The 24,102-nt window shown below is 35.3% G+C and overlaps 3 protein-coding genes across 3 annotated transcripts; 2 read left to right on the forward strand and 1 right to left on the reverse strand.

Annotated features, from left to right (window-relative positions):
* Positions 1–850: 850 nt before the first annotated feature.
* Positions 851–7,537, forward strand: LOC137394249 (axoneme-associated protein mst101(2)-like). The gene is made up of 5 exons (XM_068080971.1): positions 851–959; positions 2,078–2,209; positions 2,836–3,967; positions 4,772–5,177; positions 7,331–7,537. The coding sequence occupies exons 1-5, from the start codon at positions 851–853 to the stop codon at positions 7,535–7,537; spliced, it is 1,986 nt and encodes a 661-aa protein (XP_067937072.1).
* A 713-nt stretch (positions 7,538–8,250) lies between these two features.
* Positions 8,251–21,064, reverse strand: LOC137393466 (suppressor of SWI4 1 homolog). The gene is made up of 11 exons (XM_068080037.1): positions 20,927–21,064; positions 19,492–19,665; positions 18,988–19,170; positions 18,722–18,862; positions 18,055–18,131; positions 16,272–16,379; positions 15,408–15,521; positions 14,176–14,319; positions 10,536–10,642; positions 9,534–9,641; positions 8,251–8,849 (listed from the first exon to the last, which is right to left on the reverse strand). The coding sequence occupies exons 1-11, from the start codon at positions 20,939–20,941 to the stop codon at positions 8,584–8,586; spliced, it is 1,437 nt and encodes a 478-aa protein (XP_067936138.1). The 5' UTR covers positions 20,942–21,064; the 3' UTR covers positions 8,251–8,583.
* Positions 21,065–22,950: 1,886 nt separating this feature from the next.
* On the forward strand, positions 22,951–24,075 carry LOC137393380 (peptidyl-prolyl cis-trans isomerase NIMA-interacting 4-like). Its single transcript, XM_068079912.1, has 3 exons — positions 22,951–23,010; positions 23,094–23,207; positions 23,847–24,075. The coding sequence occupies exons 1-3, from the start codon at positions 22,962–22,964 to the stop codon at positions 24,059–24,061; spliced, it is 378 nt and encodes a 125-aa protein (XP_067936013.1). The 5' UTR covers positions 22,951–22,961; the 3' UTR covers positions 24,062–24,075.
* The last annotated feature ends 27 nt before the right edge of the window (positions 24,076–24,102 follow it).

The raw sequence follows: 24,102 nt of genomic DNA on the forward strand, positions 1-24,102 counted from the left end.
TGTACATCCGTCTAATATCGGCATTTGTGAATTTTTTTTTAAATGTGATAAACCGACATACTTTAGCGTTAACGTGGTTTTTGTTTCGGCAAAGCATCAGATATTAAATAAAAATGTGTGATTGTAAAGTTTGATCAGTTTGGATGTGTTTATGCTTACCTTTGACAGCAATGAGTGTCACACGACTTATTTGATGAAAAATGCTAGAAATTTGGTTTACACAAAGAGTTCTGCACGCATTCTGTTTGCAATCTCACAGTATAATCTAGTTTTTTAAAAAGCCAAAGATTGTTGTCAAATAGTATAATGTTGCCTCAGTACCATTACATTTAGTTCCAACTTTTACATTATATAAAAACAAATTGTAATTTGAAAGTGAAAAACCTACCATAACATTTATCATGGTTTGTTGCAGATCATGAGTGAGCAAACTATAGCATTGACAGAAGATTTTGTGAGTGTTCAAGACAGTTGGGACTTGCTAGAAACGCCAAGAACATCACACAGTGAAACTGATGAGTTTATTTCCACACAGCCTGTCGTACAGGTTCAGCGCTGTCGAAAGAATTCATCTGACCATTATCATGAGCAAGAAAAAAAAGTTGGTAGAAGAACCCAAAACCACATTAGCGATTTTTCTAGAAAAAAACACTCTAAAGTTAGACATGATGCAAATTTGCATAAGAAAACCCCAAACTTTATCGATAAGCCAAGTCCATCATATTGCTCAGATATTTTGGTTAGTGACTCCACACCAAGGTTGCGACCGGTTAGTGCTAGCAGCTTTGGCAGCACTCCTAAAGTTATACCGAAGCAATACAGGAAGTTAGGATTGCGAAATCATGATGACATGCTGAAGGAGCACATTGACAAGCTGAGGATCCTTCTCGATGATTCAGAGACCATAAATGAAGAGGAGCTGAATCGACAACACAGAGATCAAACTGCAAACATGATAGGTAAAACAAGTTATGCAAGCTTTTGTCAAAATTTAGCATGTAATATTCATTGCTGAAAATTGATATTTGATATCTTTACCCATAAAAAACCTAAAAATATTATCAGCATTTTAGGTTCTTGAATGTAAAAAGAATATATGAAATCATCAAGATTTTTTACCTATTCAAACAAAAACCTAAGTATTTTGGCTAGAAATTGCAGTTATTCGGTTCACTTATTTCATTATACACAATTTTTAAAAAATTCAACTATGCGTGACAAATAGTTTTTCTTTCTGAGTACAGAACAGTGACAAATAATCGTTTGCCATATTTTATTTGCAGCTGTCGATGGACGAGGCAGAGTTCTGCCAGATTACTACGGTATTCAATAAATTTTTCTTTTTATCCTTGACACATTGTGATCACTTTCCAGCACTACCAGCTCTACTCTTTGTTATCACGCATTTCCACAATATGACTTCCTCTGCAATGCTTGACTGTTTCCCATGTCTAGCCTGTTTTCCAACATTTCTAACTACACAATATTACCAAGATTATCAAGCATTTTCTCCAAGTGATGATTTTATGGCTGAGCAAGTGATTATCTCTCTCTTCTTTAAAGTCAATGACGGGCTGTCATTTCACTCATTTGTGATTTTTTTCCTATATTTGAATGACAAAAGGTTTTCATATCTTTTTTATTTGCTGACTCATCTGTCAGCAAACATTATGATAATGAAGAAGTAAGTTTTACTGCATGTTGTTCCTTTTTTTAAAGAGTTATGGTCTGCCTGTACCTACAGAGCTTTTTTGATTGCTCTACGATGACACATTCATTGATCTATGAAGTGGTTCAAAATACACCAAATTTAGGTATACATATATCATCAACAGTTGCAAAGTGAGTTTTGATCAAATTGTTAAATATATTAACAATATTATTATTAATATTATATTAATAATAATTATATTATTATTAATAAAATTATTATTAATATATTTATTATATTTTATAAACTATTAGCAAAGTTTTATTGGAAATTGTTGAGCTGTAAAACTAACAGTTTTGCCAAGGGTGTGACAGGACCTTGTTGTTAAAAGAATGCAAGACAAATGTAAGATTTCACTGTTTTCAGCTGATTATAAGAAGCTTAATGGTGGAGCACGAACTAAGAGAATAATCATCTCAAGAAGTCTTCCAGAAGCCCTCAGACCCAAGTCACCTAGGTCTACATCAAGTTCTGCATCTAGTCTGAGATGTTCTAGAGGTATTATTTTGGTGTTTCATATAATCTAATGTTTATGTCTATGCGCGGTATTTGCTCTATTGTACCTAAATGTTTCAAACTTCAAGTGTTCTATAGATGTATATTTAATAGCATGTCGAGATGATTGTAATTACACACATTTCTGCAAAATAAAAATGGTTAAGCAGACATTTTCAAAAACTATTACACATAAATCTTTGCAAAATTCGATTTTGTTATAATTTAGCATGATATGTGTGGCTTAGCTATTTCATGCTAAATTTAAATTAAAACAGTTACTATAAAATAAGTGATGAATAAAGTCACAAGACATTAGCAAAAGAACAAAAGTGACAATAATAAAACAGAACGTGTTATTCTATATTTTATTTTGTGATAAATGTGTAAAAATTTGTTTGAAAAAGTCATGAAAATTGAAGTAATTTTAAGAGGCTTTTAAGTAATAATTAAAAAAAATTTAATTATTGCTATATAAGGATATTTATTCTTTATATAAATATATATTATTATATAATATATATTTATATATATTATTAAAATATACAGCTCTTTGGCTTCCAGCAAGCATTTTAGCAATGGCCCCTTCGCTGAAGTCTTTAAAGCAAATATAACATCATATTTTACAGAAAGCGAACAAAGTGACAACTCCTACCTCCCCTACTCCAGAGAACAACTTTGCAGCAAGAGAGTTTCCTTTCATGACTCTGCATCCCAAAAAAGCCGCAATAGTGATGTTTCAGTATCACAAGTATCTAAGTTACCATCTAGCAACAAAACAACTTCAAGAACAAATTCACACCGCTGCACAAAAGAGTCTTCCAACACCCGAGCAAGCTCTTCTTCAGGATCTTCCTATGCAAGTGACGACAGTGAAGCAGACGATATTGTAGAGGTTCCTTCTGCGCGGCACATCACAACTAATGAGTCCAACTACGAACGAAACAGTCATATAAAAAATAAATTAGATAGTCATAAACAGTCAAGCTCGAAACCTGGCAGTAGTGCAAAGAGGCGTGAATCCATGGAATTTCTAGATTTGCGAGCATCTCGAGAGAATGTTAAATATGGCACGTACGAGGACTTGAATGGTCGGAAGCACAGCGACAACAACCTCAAGCGAACGGCAAACATAGACATTAAACGATGGTTAAAAGCAAAAGAGCGAGAAGTTCGAGAAATGAAAAGAGAACAGAAGCTAAAAGAAAAGGAAAGGCAGCTGAGAGAAGAACAAGAAAAACAACAGCGAGAAGAGCGTAAAGTGGAATCTTCAAAAAAACTAAGAGAATGGCAGGCAGCGAAAAGAAAACAAGCTCGACTGCTACGAAGACAAAATATCGCTAAGCTAAAGCTCGAGTCACAAAAACTGTCGAACAGCACCAGTGACCTCAAGACTAGCAAAAGACCTAATCTAGAAAACCAAGACCAAAAACAATCGACATCCATGAAACCAACTGCACCAACAAAACAGAGGCCGATGTCAGCTCCACCGACAAGACGAAGAGTGGTGAAACCGAAGGTAGCTTTAGATGAGGTGATTAAGAACAGCCCAGACTTGCAGGAGCGTCTGAAGACACTGGAGAAGGAAAAGAAGCTAAAACACAGACAGTCGTATGATGAGTGGTTGAGGGCCAAGGAAAAGGAGAAAAAAGATGTGATGAAGACTGTGAGAGAACAGCGAGCCAAGTTAGAAAAAGATTTAAGTCAAGAAACAGCAAAGATTATTTCCGAAGCCGCCAAACGAAGAAGTGAAAATATTCGGTAAGTGCTTCTATGTCTGCAAATGGACAAGTAAAGTGTAAGTAAGTGGTAGAAAATGGTAAAAATACTTTGAGCTTCCAAGTCATTTTGTCATAGCTGACGTAGGCTTGTAAGAGCATGATCTGATGCCAGAAAGGGTTTAGCAGCTGCTGTCTGCCAGATTCTTTTATTTCCTCCTTTTGACGAGACAAAACTATAGTAGCATATATACTTGCCCGGTAGTAAATGAATATTAGTTTTTGAAGAAAGCTGTCGACATTTTACTAAAAAACTCTCGCACGATTTCATCTCTTTACCTAGTCGGCAACACCTGTCCACAACTTTCGATCGTGGCCTATTTATTGCACAAGCTGTCTCTGATTATCTAGTTTTTTTTGTCTCATCAGCCTTTTTTGTTGATTTTGACTAAACAAGAACTGCATTTGTTTGCTGCAACAAGCCTTATGCATAATAACTTGATAATTTTTGGTAAAATGATACTTTGGGTGTGATTAGAACAAATATCTATGAGATTTTATAACCATGCAGGGCATGTACTCTCATTTTAATTTGTTTACATTGCCAAACTCGCTACGAAAGAAAAGTCTAAATGCTACGATCAGATTTTTTTTTTTTAATTTTAAATTAAAATTATAATCCGCATATGCTCAGATGAGTGCGTGATGCTTGGCTACTAACAGTCTAACACAGCACCAAGCTAAAGGCAACAAGGAAGCGATGCATGTTGCAGGGCCGAACAAATGTACATCATAGTTGAGCAATGGCTAGCCACTGTCCATGAAAGGCGTGATGATCTTAACGCAGGTACAAAGGCTCAGAGGCTACCCAAGCAGAAAAAGCTCACAAAGAAACTGAAAAACCTCCGAAGACTAAAACAGCAAACAACGCCTCTGCCCAGAGAAAAACCGATGCCACAGAAGAAGAAAAAGTTTCACATTCCCCAACTAGACCAGATTCGGCTCCTAGGTCCACCCCGGTGTTCCCTCGAGCAAATAGAGAGTCTACTGGACCAAAATCCAGAAAGCCAAAGGTAGAGGAGACAATTCCTGAAACAAAAACCAATCCCTATAGCGATCCTTTTAAACCACCCAAGTTAAGAAGGCCAAAGTCTAAACTTGAGCAAGGAGGTGTCAATGGACCTGACTTTTCGCGGTTCATTTGGAATTTGGTAAATGAGCAAGGCAATGATACTAGCAGACCTGAGCCCCAGGTAGGTACAGCCAATGTAGCGTTCCTTCACGTGCAAGCCGCCGCACTCTACACTTGTCTTACAAAACTTTAGTCACACTTACTAACTAGTGTCATTTTATAGTGTTTTCACTTGGCATTTCAAATAAACATGCAAAACATGCATTTTTTCTCACCTTTCAAATGAAATGTTGACCAGTGCAGTAGAGGCTCATGCAACGTAAATAATTCATTACAAGAATGTTTGTTATAGAGATTTTCTGTAATAGAAAGTGTAAAATACATATAAATTGCCTAATCCATTCCACGATTGTTTCAAACTCACTCCATCAGCCCTTCAAATAGGAATAAAAACTAGACTTGACTTTTTGATTTGATGACTATGCAGTAACTGTCATTTTATTGGTTTGTACTGACAAGTTTTTGTTTTTATTTACACTTCGTTTATCGACATATCTGACAATCTCCCAGAGCACTCTAGACTACCAGGGTACTAGTATATATACCATAGATACCTGATACACAGTTTTCTCTCAAGGGTGATTAGGAAGAAAATGATTTTTTAAGCTAACTGTAGGACCCTCGTTATGCAAATGGAAATCTAAGAATTTGCACCTTTATGTTATTTCCACCTGCCAAAACTTAATGTAAATTATTTACATTATGTGGAATTTAAATTAAAGGAGGTTTACATTATTGGAGCATCTACTATACTTGTGTAGGGAGATGCATCACATTGGTCAACACACCATCACCTGTCCAAATGTTTGATATAGTATTGCCTCATAGAGATTCAGTAAATAAAAGTCGTTGATAACAACAGTGATACCTCACTGACTCACATAGAGATGAGCTCTGGTGGTATAACAGTTGTGATACCTCACTGACTCACATACAGATGAGCTCTGGTGGTATAACAGCTGTGATACCACACTGACTCACATAGAGATGAGCTCTGGTGGTATAACAGCTGTGATACCTCACTGACTCACATACATATGAGCTCTGGTGGTATAACAGCTGTGATACCTCACTGACTCACATACATATGAGCTCTGGTGGTATAACAGCTGTGATACCTCACTGACTCGCATACAGATGAGCTCTGGTGGTATCTGTAGACTCAGATCAATCGAGTATTTTCCTTTCCTGTAGAAACGACTTCAACTGAGTAGACCTTCACTAGTTTTACTGTTACGCTATAAGAATGCAGTTTTTGTGCAAGCGCCTGACCAAGGCTATAAACCAAAATGTTTCACGTTGGTTGATTAAAAATGTTTTTTTTCTCTAAATAAAATTGTCTAGTTTTGACCGCTTGTAATAAAACATCCGTGCAAAATAAACTGGACCCTTTGTTGGAAAACTAAAATTCTCATTTACAACATTGTTACTCAATGTGAATTTAATCAATATCCATAAATTATTGATAGATTATCATAGATTATATATTGAAGTAATTTTCAGTTTTTTCTTATTTCAAATATGGAAACCAAACAGCAGTAAAATTATGTTTTTGAATGACTATGTAGGCTAAATTCCTACCATTTCATTTTTAACAGTTGAAGACAACGATGTATACTGATATGACCACACCACACACATTTTTACCTGCTTATTTTGAGTCATATACTCAAAATAGCAGGTAAAAATAGCAGGTATCTTGGCAGCTGTAGGCTTGATGCCTACAGCTGCCAAGATATATAGGGACAAGAATAATGGTCATGTGTGAGCAATTCTTCTAAGATTGAGTATGGCGTCTGCTAGCTTACTGCAAGCAGAGGCTGTGCAGTCGTTTAAGAGCGATCTGGCTCTGTGATCCTGGCTAGATCTGTCTGAGTCCAGTAGCAAGGGTCTCTCAATAGCTGGAGACTGTCAAGTTGCATGGGGCAAATTAAGGTTGGATGTCGTTACTGTCACTACTAGTGGCTCTTTTTGGGAATTGAACCCAAACCTGTTATGTCAAGGTCTGGCATTCTAGACCATAACGCAATGGCTGCTATAACGGTTAAAACCCGACAGGTAACTCAGTCAATCTACAGATGTGGAACTTTCAACTACTTTGCCAGCTTTGTTTCTCCACGGTGCCAACTAAGTTCTATTGAGCAGGCATGATATTGTTGATATGTTAGCAGACCACCTCTTGTTGAGAGACTCACAATTTGCATCAATATTCAGGGCGCTGACTCCCCAGAGAGGTCCCCAGAGGCGAACAAGTCTAAAAGTGACGATGGATTGAAAGTGCCACCGCCCAAGAAATCGGCTAGCCCGAAGCCACCTGAAAAGACAGACGACTTCAAGCCTAAAAGCTCTCGTGACCTTGAGGAAGGTGTCCCGATAATTGAGAATGGACGGACGATATTCTCTATGACAAGCATAGAGTGAGGATTATACCTTCTCCCACTGCCTTAGAGATTGCCACCACAGCTTTTACAGTTTTATACATTTTTGTAAGTAAAACCAATTTTTGAACATTTCGTTTTGATTTATTTTTCTTACAAGAATCCAGATTATCATGCAGACTGGGCATCAAACTTTTGCAAGATTAAGCTACTATTTGAGGAATAGCGTAATGTTTTATTTTTGATAAAACGAGCATCTTCACCCTGTTATACTGTGATATTTTCATAAATCATTTTCTACCCTCTTCTGGAGTCTGTGGAAAGCCGTGTCTCAATAATATTGGTATACTTTGCACCACCCACATTTCACATACTTTGCCAAGAATGCAAAATTGTGTGTCGCAGACAGATTTGCTCATTCCGTTACGAATAATTTTTCCACGACATTAACAGTTTTACAGACTGCTGTCGTATAAGATATTAATTATTGATTATAATTTATACTACCTTTGAATGTCTTATCAGCGTTTATAGAAACAGCCTTCACATTATAATTTATTGAAATGTTACTTAGCTACCTTTGTCAACTCTTTCACACAAACGTTTTCAATTATATCTCTGCATTTATTCTATGCCTTCCAGCCAGTCAATACACTATGTTACTTGGTAACAGTCTCTCTTATCATAGCCAGACGACCAATCCAACTTGATTATTCATTTGCTAGAAGCTTACAACTTGAGCTTAATGTTCAAAAGTAGAAGATTAATGACCGTTTATTAAGTTGAAATATAGTCATAGATGTAAGACCTTGACCCGTGGCAAAGACATAATCAATAGTAAAACGCCACCTTGAGTGTCTGCAGCAACAGCATAAAACTCCAGACGAATGGAGTTTCAACTAGATGACAACCTACAGACATGAGCTGCTATAAAAGGAACTTGAAGAATGATCGTTGGTGTCACTAGTTAAATTAAAACATGAGAGGATATTTTATAGATGAATTTATAGTCAACAAACTGCCACTATTATAGACAATGATATAAAAGTAGTTTGAGGGATGCTGACTACAGCTAGCATCATAAACTGATCACTTGCGCTTTCTCTGTTTGTGAGTGGCACGGCTGCTGCCTGTGTGAGGCTTTCCTGTTCCCCTGGCTCCACCGGTAAAAGGTTTTGCTGAATTCTTAGAAAACTTTGAAGGTTTTGCCAACGTCTTTGATTTGAATTTGGCCTTTGAACCTTGAGATGGCTTTTCTTGCATCTTACCAGGAAACTTTCGTTTAGCAGCAGGACTACCAGATTTATTCTTACTAAAGGGGGCTTTCCTCTTGCCAGACTGTTTTGAGAAGAGACCTAAGGCCAAGACAAACAGATTCAACATACAGACTTGCCAACTGTTCCTCAACTTAGAAGCAAAAGTTGCTGGTAACGAAACATTCTCATTAGGAAAAGACTGACAGGGCTTATGAAAAGTGTCGAATCGCAGGTACAATGTTAAATAGTATATCGCACAGTAGTAATTTGCAGACAATTGTCCTAATAACAAACAAGGAATATGGCATTTCTTTGCTGTTGAGAGCGCATAAAAACTCTATTTCAATCAGGGCTAATCTCTATTACTCGCTAGAGACCTAGCTCTGCCTTCAAGATCATCAAAAGGTGTAATTGTTATAATTTTTTGATGAACAATGATTTAAATCTGGTTGTTTTATTTCACTTAAAGCTGCCATCTATGCATATAACACCTCGCCTAGTTGATCATTAATAAATTACAAATGTTGGTGAGTGATAAATGAAAGTTACTAATGTAGCTTTAATGAGAGAACAAAAATGTATCCTCAAATTGCACAGATTTATCCCTATTTGTCCCTAAAACATGTTTCCTATCCGCTAACCATACTAAAGCATGTTTTGGAGAAGCAAGAGAGTACAGCGGATAGATGTTGTCTCTCTCTCATCCTTTGCTGTCTCATGCGACTATTGCTCAAACTCGAGCTTCTTCTAGTGTAAAGTAAAAGCTGACCAATGAGCACCCACCTTTCTCTGGTTTACTTCCAACTTCCTGTTCATAATACTCGGCATCATTCATGTCATCACTGCTCTCATCATCATTGGTTGCAGCAACATAACCATCATCATCAGCTTCTAAACAGACAGTCAGCATAACTGATTCTATAAAACACTTGCTAGTGAATTTATAGAGTACTTGCTAGTGAATTCATAGAGGACTTGCTAATGAATCCATAGAGTACTTCCTAGCGAATCCATAGAGTACTTGCTAGTGAATTCATAGAGTACTTGCTAGTGAATCCATAGAGTACTTGCTAGTGAATCCATAGATTACTTGCTAATGAATCCATAGAGTACTTGCTAGTGAATCCATAGAGTACTTGCTAGTGAATCCATAGAGTACTTGCTAGTGAATTCATAGAGTACTTGCTAGTGAAATCATAGAGTGCTTGCAAATGAATCCATAAAGTACTAGCTAGTGAATCCATAGAGGACTTGCTAGTGAATCCATAGAGCACTTGATAGTGAATTCATAGAGTACTTGCTAGTGAATCCATAGATTACTTGCTAATGAATCCATAGAGTACTTGCTAGTGAATCCATAGAGTACCTGCTAGTGAATCCATAGAGTACTTGCTAGTGAATTCATAGAGTACTTGCTAGTGAAATCATAGAGTGCTTGCAAATGAATGGTATAATTGTCTGTAAACACACAGACAATAGTCAGTGTTTACGTAAAAGTCTGTCCAAAATGCATTGATTTGAGAAAATGCAAGTATATACACATATACCATTCATTTACAAGCCCAGCGCCACGACTAACTATGCTATTGCCTATTATGGGCTTCATCACTCTTCCAGCTTTTTTGCTTAACTAATTTTGTTGATGAAAATAAATCACAAATCACATATGGTCTAGCCTTGACTGGGAATAACAGCCAAGCCTACACTGCAACACTTCAATCCAGCAAAGAACAAATGCTAAATGTTCTATTGAAATGCTCATAGAAAATTCATAGAAATGTATACCATTTCCAGCTTGACCTTTCATTGACCTCTCCTTATGAGCCATCTTATTTGCCTTTTTCAACTTGACGCGCTCATTTTGCTCAGCAGTTCTCTTGGCTTTTAGCTTTCTGAAATACCAAATGTTACGCTAGGAACAAAGGCTACGAGGAAGGTAAAAAAGCTTTACTATACTCAGCTGATGCGGAGATGGTGACAAATTTCATAATAGTTTATATATAATTTCATAATAGTTTATATATAATTGCATAATAGTTTATAGAAAATTTCATAATGGTTTATATATAATTTCATAAGTTTATATAAAATTTCATAATAGTTTATATATAATTTCATGATAAATTATATATAATTTCAAAATAGTTCATATATAAATTCGTAGTAGTTTATACATAATTTCACAATAGTTTATATGTAATTCTAAAACATTGACAACCAATACTAATTACAATGTCCAAGCAAGACAGCTGGCAATTAAACTTTCATAACGCTGTCGGTGTATAAAAAAATCCATTAACTGTGATTTTAGTAAATTGAATAATATAATATATTGCTTGATATGATCAAGTATCCCTAGGCAAAATACAATTGAAGAAAATTACCATTTTCCAACACTCCACATTAATAATAGCGACAATAATTTAGTAAAGGCAAATGCATAGGTAACCAAAATGTGAGAACTGTATCACTACAGGCAGCTTTATAGTAAAATAAATCCTTTTCTACTCATCAACAACTTGGGCACGAGATGAGAAGGTAAAATTTAAACACTCATCTAATTAATATTGCGCTGCTTCGCTGACTACAGAAAAATATGATAGTCAGCAGACAATACTGTGTTGGGAGGAATTTTTATTAGGCCAAACGAGGGCTTTGTTTAGTTTGTTCACTGTAATCTATTACAAAGCGTCACTACACATGATCGTCACTACATCTATCACGAGTAATATCTACAATTGACGGAGTTCTGATCACCTAGCAGCATAATTGAGTTGGAGGCTAGCGAGCATTCTCATTGGATAAAGACTTCATTGTGTGCAGCGACCATAAATATAGTAAACCCTACTATTATACCTATATCTATGAATATATGGATATATGTGTTTACTATATCTATGGCAGCGACTCAAGAATAGGAAGTCCGTATCGAAGCATAACTATGCTAAAACGGAAAGAAAAGCGGAACGTACGCACATTGTTCAGTTTTAAAATAATCAAGCCTTAGTAAGTAGCTGTTAGTCAATTTTCTTGATTAAATCGAACACTAAAAGGACCAGTAAATTTTGTAAGTAGAAACTAACTTTCTTATTTTTATCAAGCTTTGAAATTTATGAAATTTCAAATATTATTTGAAATTTATTATAGTTATAACTGTTCTGTCAATTTACATGTATATTCTACTAATATGATGATTAATAAAAGACCAGAACATATATCTTACCATCTGCTGATTTTTTTGGAAACTTGAAGGGCTTTCAATACAAATGCTAGTCGATGACCCATGTAATACTAGAGCCATATCCATATTAACACATTGTACTTTAGTTACTGGTTTGATGCGCAAAATTCAAAACTTATGAAACACTTGGATGACCAGTATAACTCATTGGTCAATATTCATTCTCCTGAGAGCATGATGAGAATGGAAATAAAGTGTGTAATTGTTCACTCAATATCTACGTGCGTACAGCAAACAGATTTCACCCATTCTCTCAGAGGTTTCAATACTTATGCTAACATAACAAAAAATCATTGTTTTCTGAATAAAAAATCAGTGAGTACATTATAAATTGGGGAAAATGCAAGTAAAACTATTTTCGTTTTTTTTTTGTTCTAACCAGTACAGTTCTACCAACACATCATATAATAAGAATCATTAGACAACCAGATATTTTATACACATTAAACTGACTGATGAGGAAAGATCATTTTATTACAGTGCAATTACAGTCAGACATGTGAGTGGCAGAACAAGTGAGCGATGTCATAATTGAGTGATGCCACTAAAGAGTGATGAATTGGAAGATAATGTACTTAATAGTGATGCTGCATTGAAAAAGGTCAAGGGTCACCCTGATCACTTGAATGCTCCTTATGCTTCAGTTTAATACCTCCTCCCCAACTTTTAATACTAAGCATAGCCGTTGCAAATGTATAAAGTGGTAGGCAGTAAAATAAATGTAATAATAATAGAAAATAATATAACTAGAAATTCCCCTGTCATACAGCCCACGACCAAAGTAATATTGGAAAAAAGAAAGGGTGCTGATGATTGAGAATTGCAATATTAGCAGTCAAATGGCACTGCAGTGCAATAGAATAACTGCAATGGTAGCTGTAATGTACTGGGTGTGGGTGTTATTATGTACAACAAACAGCAATAATGAAAGGAAAAGATTATATGTTTATATTTATCCCCCTGCAATAGGAGAAATGCAATATTGGCCGATAGTAGAAGTAAAATGCACTGATATTATTAGAATAACCAATATTATTAATATAGTAATACAGTAATAATAGAAAACCAATGCACAATTTTGATTACATTTCAAAACGTCATAGCTAACAATATCAAAAAGTTGTGATATTTATATAGATTTTTAGAAAATCTAGTTAAAAAAGTGTTTGGTCATGACAAACAGCAATAATGAAAGGAAAAGGTTATATGTTTATATCTCTCCCCCTGCAATAGGAGAAATGCAATATTGGCCAATATTAGAAGTAAAATGCACTGATATTATGAGAATAACCAATATTATTAATATAGTAATACAGTAATAATAAAAAACCAATGCACAATTTTGTTTACATTTCAGAACGTCATAGCTAACAATATCAAGAAGTTGTGATATTTATATAGATTTTTAGAAAATCTATTTAACAAAACTATTTAGAAAAAATAATAACAGTAACATATTGCCCATCATTGATGTTGTTAGTGTGACTATTACACTTCAATAGTCATCCAAACTTATAATTAAATATTGTAATAATCTCATCATAATCGTTAGAAAAAAAATATCATCGTCATTTCCTTTACTTTCACTGCTTTGGACATCAGTTAGAATACCAAAGTACTCAAAAGTTTCCAAAATGTCAGTTACTTTGAAATCAGCAAAAAAGAAACGATTTCTGTACTTCAACGTTAACCACAGAAACCTTTGGCAATTCGACAATGCTATAGACTGGTCAAATGTGCACTTATTTTTTCGAAAAATGCGCACGACTTAATGGTTCTATTCTCTGCCGCTCGGCGTTTTGTTTGCCGGTCTTAATTTTGATAAAAGTAAGGCTTGGCCAGTTTTAATAATGATTTTCGGCCAAATTAATCTGTCTATTTGTGTATAATCTGATCAGATGGGTAAGTTTTAAGATACTGTGGACAATTTACAAAGACTTGGTAACATATTTAAATAGGCTTATATGTGTTTTGTATCATTATTATACTTTAATGACTCTACAAAATGATGGTTAAATTTGTTGATGAGATTTCGAAACAAGGGTTTGCGACGTTGTTGATGAATAATTTTCGTAAGTTGTGTGCACATGCATTTATCATAAAAACTCTCAAACGTTCGCTCCGCTCGTTTGGTCGTGGCATTAAACTCTAAAACAGGATAATTCCAATGTTTAGTTAACCTACTTCCTTTCCTCCTTGTTTTTCAAGATCTCTTCCTTCTGCTCATCAGTAAGGGTGTCAAACTTGTGGTAGAGAACATTACCATCACAGAAACCTTCAGTCACCTTGGTGAGAGCCAGGGACATACGCGGACCAATCTCTTTCAGCCTGTAACAATACCATTGTAGAGACATCTGCAGAAAAGAACTCTTTTCCACATGTTAAACAGCAGCAAGTCTTTGGCACTAGGGAATACTGATGATGACTGAAGGTTGTAGTGATGAAGCAGTACTGATGTAGTGATGAAGCAGTACTGATGTAGTGATGAAGCAGTACTGATGTAGTGATGAAGCAGTACTGATGTAGTGATAAACCAGTACTGATGTAGTGATAAACCAGTACTGATGTAGTGATGAAGCAGTACTGATGTAGTGATAAACCAGTACTGATGTAGTGATGAAGCAGTACTGATGTAGTGATGAAGCAGTACTGATGTAGTGATAAACCAGTACTGATGTAGTGATGAAGCAGTACTGATGTAGTGATGAACTAGATGTACAGATGTTGGTGGTGAGCAAGGTCTTGGCCACAGGACTTTGCCAAAATTACTTTTAAAGTCAAGATGACCCCTCAGCTAAGTTTAGTAGACTGTCTGCCTACTTTACATTCGCAGCTATAAATTATAATATTTCGAGAATTCTTTGGAATTAAAGTCACAGAAATTTCACCAGCCGATGAAAAATGATTACATAGCTTTATTTGCTAGCTGGATTCAAGTAATATGTGTTGATCACATGCATGCTGTGTGTTTCACAAAAATTTTTAGAAAAGATTTTTCATAATTATTTACTAATACTGATATTCATGTTTTACATATCTCCATACCATAAATCCATTAAAATTCACATATAAATCTTTGTTATTAAATTGATAGATTAACATTAGCAAAAAGCAATTACATTGCCAGATGTCCGATTTAGAAATGGCTAATGTTCTCTTCAATTATTCAACACAAGCAAGTTACCTTCCCTAGCACCAGCTGGTTGACTATTTTAGTACCAGCCCATTATTATCATGGTACTAGCTAGTTACTTCAATTAGTACCAACAAGTGACTATCGTGATACCAGCTAGTTCACTCCAATAGTGCCATCCAGTTACTAACTTGGTCCCAGCTAACTAGCTGTCTTATACCAGCAGTTAAATAGGTAAGTTAGTCTTTCTAACTGAAACAATCCAAAACTGTTCATTGCCTACCTGATGGCACTCTGCTCATTTTGTGTGTTTCCTGTGCCACTCATTTTTTGAGGTAGCTCCAATGAGTTATGCTCTCCATCTAACTCTGCTTCTGACTCCGAGAGGCCCTCAGGACTGTGAGATAGTTGATCACAAAATTGTTAAAATTAAAATCTGAATTGATTACCCCCATTAGCCAGCCCCATAATTCTCTTCCATTAAAGATGGATTATATGCTACAAATTGTCTTTGAACATGCATCAAGAACTACATAGGCATACAAATAGTTTTTTTCCAGCAAAGGTTTTCGCTATTGAAGACTTCATCACTGGAGTCATAAAAAGTAGCTTTATGACTCACCCGAACCCCAAATAAATGCAGACTATCATCCTGCAGGAAACACAGATACAGTTTTAATTTAAAGTGAAAACACACTCCAGTAATGAAAAAATAATTTTATTGCTTTCAAAGGTCTATTAAAGTTTGACAGAAGAATTTGAAATTTTTAAAAAGCAGAATAATTCTAGCCCATGATTTTAAGCTAAAATTTAAAACTTGTTTCTTACCATATTCTGTTTTACAGACAACAGCATGTTCAACCATAGCTATAAATCGCTACACTGGTCTGTCGTAGGGAAGCCCTATATAGCAAATAAATATTTGAAAATCTTGGCACCTTTAATCTCTAGCTAAGCTAAGGAGAAAAGCTGACTATTTGGTTCAGATTTATAGTTCACACAAACATATCATGTTTAATTAAAATAAATACGAAAACTTTTTGTAAGTTAGTTTACTGGCACATACACCTTGTGAATTCAAAACCAAAGGCAACTGAATAAATAGAGCAAACAGCAACAACCAAGGAAGGACAATTCCCATACTTACTTCAACAAAAACTGGCTGATGTCATTGTACTGTGAAAGCTTTGGCACATTCTTCTTCTGCAGCTTTTTAACAGACTTGCTGACCCCGAGTGGAACAACACGCAGATGGCTGCAATGAAAGGAGATGGAGAATTTATTGGTATGTCTAGATAATATAAACACAGAATAACTCTATACAAAGTTGAAGTATAGAGTAAAACTCAATGGAAACAATTAAACAAACCTGTCACTGAACCTTTAAATAAAAGCTTCACACTACCTCACGATTGAAGACTAACAATAAGGTCTAGTCCTAGAATCCTACATTTTAACAACAAAAAACATGTACTCGTCTCCAACTTCACGGACCTCATTTAATGAGCTTCTACTACAGTTTCAAGAAGAATACAGTAGACACTCCTATAACTTAAACTCACCATAATGTAACAAATTTATGTAAAGCTTGTGCTTCATACCATGTATACAAACTCCATATAACGTAACGTGTTAAGTTAGTACCAGTTCTCAAATTCGATTTGAATTAACCATAATTAGCCTTAAAACTATCACTTTCGCTCTTGCCATACTTGGGAGAGAAAGTGACGTATAGGGGGTATCTCTATTATATATTATATTATTATAATAATTATTATTAACTATTATTAATCATAATATTACTATACCTATTATACATACTAGTACACTAGCAGTCTTTATGTAGTCGGCAGTGAGAGATCGTCAGGAGTGCCGATAAAGCACAGAGAATAAGTAGCTGTGCAATCACCTATTCAGTGTTAAAGTATCTATCTGAACATATGTCACAAGTTGGAGTCGAAAGCTTTTATCATAACCTTGAACCTTCTTCACGCATAGATGGACAGACAGACACGGCTCTTATCGTAGTAAAATTATACATTTTGTTTTACTTTATTTTGAACACATAAAAAACTTTTATTGTTTTTTCATTGCAAAATAGACCTTGCTGCCTAAAATAAAAACTCAGGGTAAATTGACATCGAAGATGTGCTCCAAAACTCGTAAAATTATCGCAATCATAAACAGCGAACCGAGTAAAAGTGATAAGAAAAAAGAGAAAAGCTGTCGATACAAACCAATAATACTGCAGTTACTGTACAGTTATTAAATTAAAAAATAAGTTTAGTCTTTTTTTCTTTTTGAAGGTCCAAAGAGATGAGTGTGGGAAGATCTTGTAACAGATCAGACAATTTACATGTATTTTACTGTTCGTATAACCTAAAATCCGTATAACGTAAACGTTTCCGGAATAGATTGTTTATACTGTAGAAGCGTCTACTGTAGTAGCTTCTACAGTATAACATCAATCATTTGTAGCAAAACTTTCAAAAACACAGCAATATGATTTATTTCATGTGATACTTTCAGAGACGGGTTGCGTAGGGTTAAATATTGACATTAGAGATGTTCTGAAACCTTCCTACCGGGATTGCCCTGAATGATTTTGTATCATGACTAAGTCTAAAGATGTGTTACATTTTTAAATGAATTAGAAAATGGGCAAAAACATTTGATTTAAACAGAATGAGAGATTTTTATCATACAAACTTATGAAATAAATCAAGAAATGTCACCACTGCTGGTGGTCTTATCTTTTATCTCTACAAAACTGTCAGATGATAGAAAGGATGGCAGGGTGAATATAGGTCTTCTCTTCAACCTACTGAAGTGGCCCGTGTAGAACCTTTGGATATGTAAAGCGGTTATGGACCTCAGCGGCCACTACAATACCACTTGCAATAGCAAGCGATAGAGAGCGAGTCACTTACTAGTGCCTGAAGTCCACCAGTTCCTTTTCCTCATCGTAGTTGACCAGCACAACCCGTCGAATATTCCTCAGTTTTACCTGCCGCAGCACAACCACAACCATTACTGCATATACAACCAGGCTTCAACTCATTTACCTAGAAAAACTTGTTAGGTTTTAAACAGCAGAAAAATTGTAAAAATACCATTGCTTATGTTCTACATCGAGCTCTTATGAAACTAAAGGTGCATTCATAACTCGACCTAGATATCGCCACTGAGATGTGCGACTGAAAACTCTAAGGCCTAATTTTCATGAGCTAATCTACCATTTCACAAAAATTGTAGTGACTCCAATAAAAAACTGAATTTTCAAAACTATGATGACCGTTGATGAAGAAGCGTTGCTTTGTCTTGCTCTACTTGCTAGCACCAATGTTAATTGTTTTCATTTCAGCTCCCAATAATCCCATTTCTAACCTATGGACCTCCCCCATAATTTCGTTGGCTATTCACTGCACCGAGAAAACTACAATACCAAGAAATTGTCAATCGCTTTAACTTCTTGCTATATCAATATTTGGGCTTATGATCAAAAAAGTTTAGTCCAATTTCTCGCTCTTGTCATGCAGAGAATGATTTCGAGATATAAGTGCACCTTAAAAAGAAAACTGATTAAGAGAAGGAAACCTTGTTAATGTTGATGGAAGGGAACATGTTTTGAAACATGCTGGCAGTAAGCTTGAGGTGCTTGCTATCCTTGCTAAAGTTGTTCATGACAAGCAGAGCGTGTTCCTTGAAATGACTATCATTCACATCGTGTCTCCGTATCTGTGAACATGAGAAGCGAGTACACTCATCAGTTATAAAACAAATAATCTATAAATCAATTTATAATTTCAAGAGCCACTCTCCCGTGTTCGTTTATTTCAAGTCTTGATCTTTCAAAGACTTACATGATGAGCGAGGTCAGAAATCGTCGTGTAAGAAGCAATCTTGAATGTCAAGGTCGGGCCTCTCGGCAAACGACAGATCCGCAGATTGACAGAAACATCTGATTTAGTAAACATCAACATGTGAGTAACACCAAATGGTCCGGCCATAGAAACAAAGTCTTTCATCACATTGCGCCGGAGAACCTAAACAATGTAAAACTAGTACAAGTGTATTTGAGTGCTTTTTAACAGTGATTCTGCAATGACAAGAATAAAGAAAATAAATCATAATGAAAGATTAATTAAACAAAGAGTATTTATTACCTATTATTTTCAAACTATGATATTTTCAACTTCATTCAAACTGACAATAAGGTGAGATTTTGTTGTAATTATAAACTTAACGTTCAGTTGATTATTACAACAGTCTTAGTTGAAAATGAGAACTTCCACAAAAATAAAAAGGACTAACAAACAATCTATCCTAAAACAAAATAAAAGAAGTTAAAAGTTAATATGTACAACCTTCAAATTGCCAGCTGTATAAGGCGACATGACTTTTCTCATATCTCTAATGAGATTTCCTACACTTTTTCCCACTTTCCCACGAGGTATGATGAAAGAGTGTGGAGCATTTTTCACTTCGTCATCTTCACCCCTCTGGTCTTGTATTTGCTTTGCTTTTTTAGCAGCTCTTCCCTGTCAACAGAAAATTTATAGATGATGAAGAGAAGTACTGATATAATCTTAAACTTAATGTCTATTAATTTACAAGCAATTTGCTTTTTATTTTGCAAAATGGAACATAAAATATTCCACGCACACCATTTTCACAGATATGGTCTATCAAATGTATCATAAACATTGAACGGCTTGCAACAAACAAGAGGAATAACACTTTCACATTGACTGGATTTCTAAGAGGCTAGTATCTTATTGTTAAGAACAATAAGACAGCTAGGTATGATCAAGCGTGCACTCTATGACGCGCCAGAAAAAGTGCAACTTTTAGCCTTTAGCCAGTCTTTGATGATCACATGTTGAATAGGCAGCTTCATTATGTGATGCATGCATTAACAAGATAGTCCAAAACATTGAGATATTAGAGCAAATGTCACTGCTGCCTGTAAAAAGCTCAAAATTGAGACTTTTTGATAAGCGTAGGAAAACAAGACACACACCCATGTACCATATCCTGGCAGAAAAAAACCATAGTGCACTACCGAGTTTATTTGATGAACTAACGCAAATTCGATCGACAAACATGGTTTCCACCAGAGCAACAACCAGGAGAGGGTCACCAACGATATCAGCCAAAAATTTATCTTCCATAATAGTTTACTTCGACGCTCGGTCAGAGTAATAAGATCCAAAAATTTTCTCCATAACTGCGCAGGCAACATACTAATATTTTCAACACATTGCTATTAACTCTAGCCATAATGTACATGCTAATGACACAACTGACAAATGAGGGCTAATAACTGAAATTTACGAGGCACGCTTCTTGAACGTGTTCTAGTTTGTACCAAAAAAACAAGGCAGTCACTATAACTACTTGAAATGTTATCTAACCTAAGAAAAACTGTTGATCAGGAAAGTTGTTCTTTACCAAGATAGAGAAAATATGACAATAACAACAAGAAAAGCCTCCAGGGGAAAACTTAACTCTGTAACAACAAACAAAAATATCTACCACAATAGCTTTTTGCCTCGAACAATTCGAGACATAAGAGGGCACACAACCAAAACTCAATAATCCTAAGCAGCAGTGTGCTGCTTTCCAAATTATACCTTGACTCAAAACAAACCCAATAAATAGAGGCTTCCCTTTAGATTTAAATTAAATCGCTAGGAAGTTCTACCTCGTCTGAGATAAGAGTTTGAGGTAAAAAAACGGATGGTTAAATTTAGACAGAAGCTTGTTAGTTCAACTCAAACAGGCCTTCATGGTAGTTACCTTTTTTCTTCTCATCTTTTATCAAAATCGATGATATTAATAATACTTGGTTGCAGGTCAATATTTAAAAACAATTAGAGAAACGCTAAGAAAATACTATTTGGGAAAATTCTATTTCTCGCTCAATCGGTAATTCAACATATCCAATTCACTTTTCACGTGTGTAGACAGCATTTTGGTGGAATTGCTACAAGCTAGAGCTGTTGTACGAAAATATACAAGCTTAGGGAGAACGTATTGCTTTTCTGAAACATATTACACGTTTTGTTTTTCTAAGCTTTCGGTTTATTTTGGCGAAGCCATTTCGATAATTAGTTTTAAAATTTTCTCGTTACTGAACCTCAATTACTTCAGATAAGCTTAGCATCATTTTAAATGTTGATCTTGCAATGACGATAGCTTAACATATGAGATTATGGTTTAGCTTACGGTGTGAGCAATTGTAAATTTTTAAAGACCCAATTACTATGTCTTTGACTTTTCTCAAAAAGATCAACTGTCATGTTTCAATATATTTTAGCACATTGAACTCGCTTTTTACCCTAGCAAACTTATTGTTATTATTTACTAGTTAGATTTTAGTTTTATTATGTTTTAGCTTTGAAATATTCACATTAAATAACTTTTGCTAAAAGCCCACCCCAAGAGACAGAAGGAGCAAAAGCTTTGTACCAATAAAAAAGATCAGTTTTTCTTTTGCATTGATGGTGTTTTTCTTTTCATATTTATTTTTTTGGTCGTTAGTCGCTTGTCATTGTTTATTAACGTAGTTATTCTGAACATTCGAAGCTGATGTTTTATTCTTCTCGCACCCTTTGCATACACTCCAGAGGTTTCTGTAGTTTAACTAAGTAACTAATTGTAGTATACACTATTGAAACTGTACTCTTTTAAAAGTTTGTTTACTTTTGAGGCTTGAACTGTTGTAAAACTTTGAGAGTTTTTATATTTTTTAAAAACAAATCTTATTTTGCTGCCCTATACCATTCTGTTCATTCTTGGGCATCGTTGCATTTCTAGTTGACAGTGTTTGACTAATTTGCTTTTCTTGTTAAACATTTGTGAAACGTTTCATTATTTTGATAGGCTGGGAGAATTTTTGTAGCATTGAGACATTTACTTTCATCACCATTTTATTAGTTATGTTAAAGAGAACTTTATAGTCAGTATACTCATTAGCATTCGTATGGCTCGAGCCAATTAGAATGAGATGATAACGTAAAAGACCTTTCTTTATCTTCTACAACTTGACCCCTTATAAAATATAAAAAAGATGTTTGTGATGAATCTCAAACATTTTTTTTATATTTGATTTTAATTAGCGCATTTGTTTCAAAGATTTTACTAAATCCATATTTTATTCCAAAGGTAGAATTCCGTTCAATAGAAAAATTCCAGAGGATTCTACTATTACTATTCTATTAAGTCACTAGTCACTATGTTACGGGTTGGTTTTCAAGACATTCAAAAATCCGTGGTTACTGACTCTCCAAGAAATCTTTGTATTAGCATTAAGCAGACTATCTCCAGATACTTCCATATAAATAAATTAGCCTCAGCTTAATATCCTTTTTTTGTTTTGTAACAAAACAATTGTGTTTTATAGTGTTAGGGCACATTAATCCTTACTGAGGTAACAATCCAGGAATCGAAGTCAGGCGGCTATGTGATAGCGCCACTTGGTTAAACATCAGTTAATTTGAAGGAAAGCATAGTTACAATTTTAGCACAACTTATAGCCACACAATAATACAAGCATTGCTACTAGTGACTTTTTATCCTTTTTACGGCTTGCCAATTTAGCTGGATAAAAAGTTTACTATTGTAGGAATATCCTTATAGTTTCAACATCATACTACACTCCCACGATTTGTGTAAAATATAAGAGCTTTTGTATCGGAGATTATTAATTTTCTCACCCTTTTAGCAATGATAGGGCATAGCCTACTCTGTATTCTTACTGGTCACTTTACCAGAAGAGTTTGAAAATTTCTTTATAATGAACTCATCTTTTTTATACAAAAGCTGAGACTAAATGCCACCAAAGAAAGGAAAAGGTGGAGGCAAAGGCGCTGGAAAAGGAGGTAAGATGTAAGATTATTGGAACTGGGTTGAAGTGCGGGTGAAGTCTGACAGTTGAATATTACATGACCCAGTCATATTTTAGATAGCGATGGAGGAGGGAAAAAAGAAGCCAAGGGTGGTACTGCTGTAAAAGTTAGACATATCTTGTGTGAGAAACATGGAAAAGTAATGGAAGCTATGGAAAAGTTAAAAGCAGGTGAGATTGACATACTGTATTTAAATCTGGCATTATTTTCACCAATTTGGCATACATAAAAGTCTAAAATCTTTGTTAACACGATCTGGTTTTTTATATAGAACTAGTCGAATGCCCGGCGTTACACGGACTTATTAAAAAACAGTCTATAAATAGTGGCAGGTAATATAGTTGCCAGCTACTTGCCATTAGCCTGGCACATTGCCAATAGCTAATTTGAGTAAACTAGTATTGCTAAACTTACTAATAGGAGCAGTGAGAGCAAGCTTTAGTGACGTTGCATAACGCAGAGTGCTATGCTCTGTGTCATGCATATTTTAACCCAGATAGCGATTCATATCGCCCAATGTATCCATTGCATCTCGGGTAGCTTAATCGGTTAGTTTATTGCCTGGCGAATAGGAGGTTTCGAGATTTAATCCTCTGCAATACGGGTTTGTCATCGTTAGATACTAATTCCAATAGCTGAACAGACCGAACGACAGACGATCACAGATGACAAACTTTGAGATTTATATATATAGATAATTTAAGTTGACAGGTTTTTTGCGATGTTCTGATTAGTTATTCGATGTTTGTGGAGACCGTGAAAGCCCCACCAGGGTTCATTTCAAGTTACCCTGATAACTCTGCTTGTAGGTCAAAAGTTTGATGAGGTCGCGAGACTGCACAGCGAAGATAAAGCGAGACAAGGTGGTGACCTCGGGTGGATGACGCGTGGCTCTATGGTTGGGCCTTTCCAAGATGCAGCATTTGCTCTGCCTAACAGCACAACCAACAACCCTAATTATACTGACCCTCCTATTAAGACCAAGTTTGGGTATCATATCATCATGGTCGAAGGAAAAAAATAAAATATGTCTGAACTCATACTATGCCTGATTTCATACATCCT

Source organism: Watersipora subatra, chromosome 4 (genome assembly GCF_963576615.1).
Source record: "Watersipora subatra chromosome 4, tzWatSuba1.1, whole genome shotgun sequence".
Taxonomy (NCBI): Eukaryota; Metazoa; Bryozoa; class Gymnolaemata; order Cheilostomatida; family Watersiporidae; genus Watersipora; species Watersipora subatra.

Coding starts and splice junctions, on each gene's coding strand:
- LOC137394249 (XM_068080971.1), top strand. CDS start 851: ATGCTGAAGGAGCACATTGACAAGCTGAGGATCCTTCTCGATGATTCA. Junction 2,210..2,835: donor TAGTCTGAGATGTTCTAGAG/GTATTATTTTGG, acceptor CATATTTTACAG/AAAGCGAACAAAGTGACAAC. Junction 5,178..7,330: donor CTAGCAGACCTGAGCCCCAG/GTAGGTACAGCC, acceptor ATCAATATTCAG/GGCGCTGACTCCCCAGAGAG.
- LOC137393466 (XM_068080037.1), bottom strand. Junction 18,132..18,721: donor CTTCCATCAACATTAACAAG/GTTTCCTTCTCT, acceptor GTGCTGCGGCAG/GTAAAACTGAGGAATATTCG. Junction 16,380..18,054: donor CTGGTGGACTTCAGGCACTA/GTAAGTGACTCG, acceptor CTTTCATTGCAG/CCATCTGCGTGTTGTTCCAC.
- LOC137393380 (XM_068079912.1), top strand. CDS start 22,962: ATGCCACCAAAGAAAGGAAAAGGTGGAGGCAAAGGCGCTGGAAAAGGA. Junction 23,011..23,093: donor CAAAGGCGCTGGAAAAGGAG/GTAAGATGTAAG, acceptor GTCATATTTTAG/ATAGCGATGGAGGAGGGAAA. Junction 23,208..23,846: donor TATGGAAAAGTTAAAAGCAG/GTGAGATTGACA, acceptor CTCTGCTTGTAG/GTCAAAAGTTTGATGAGGTC.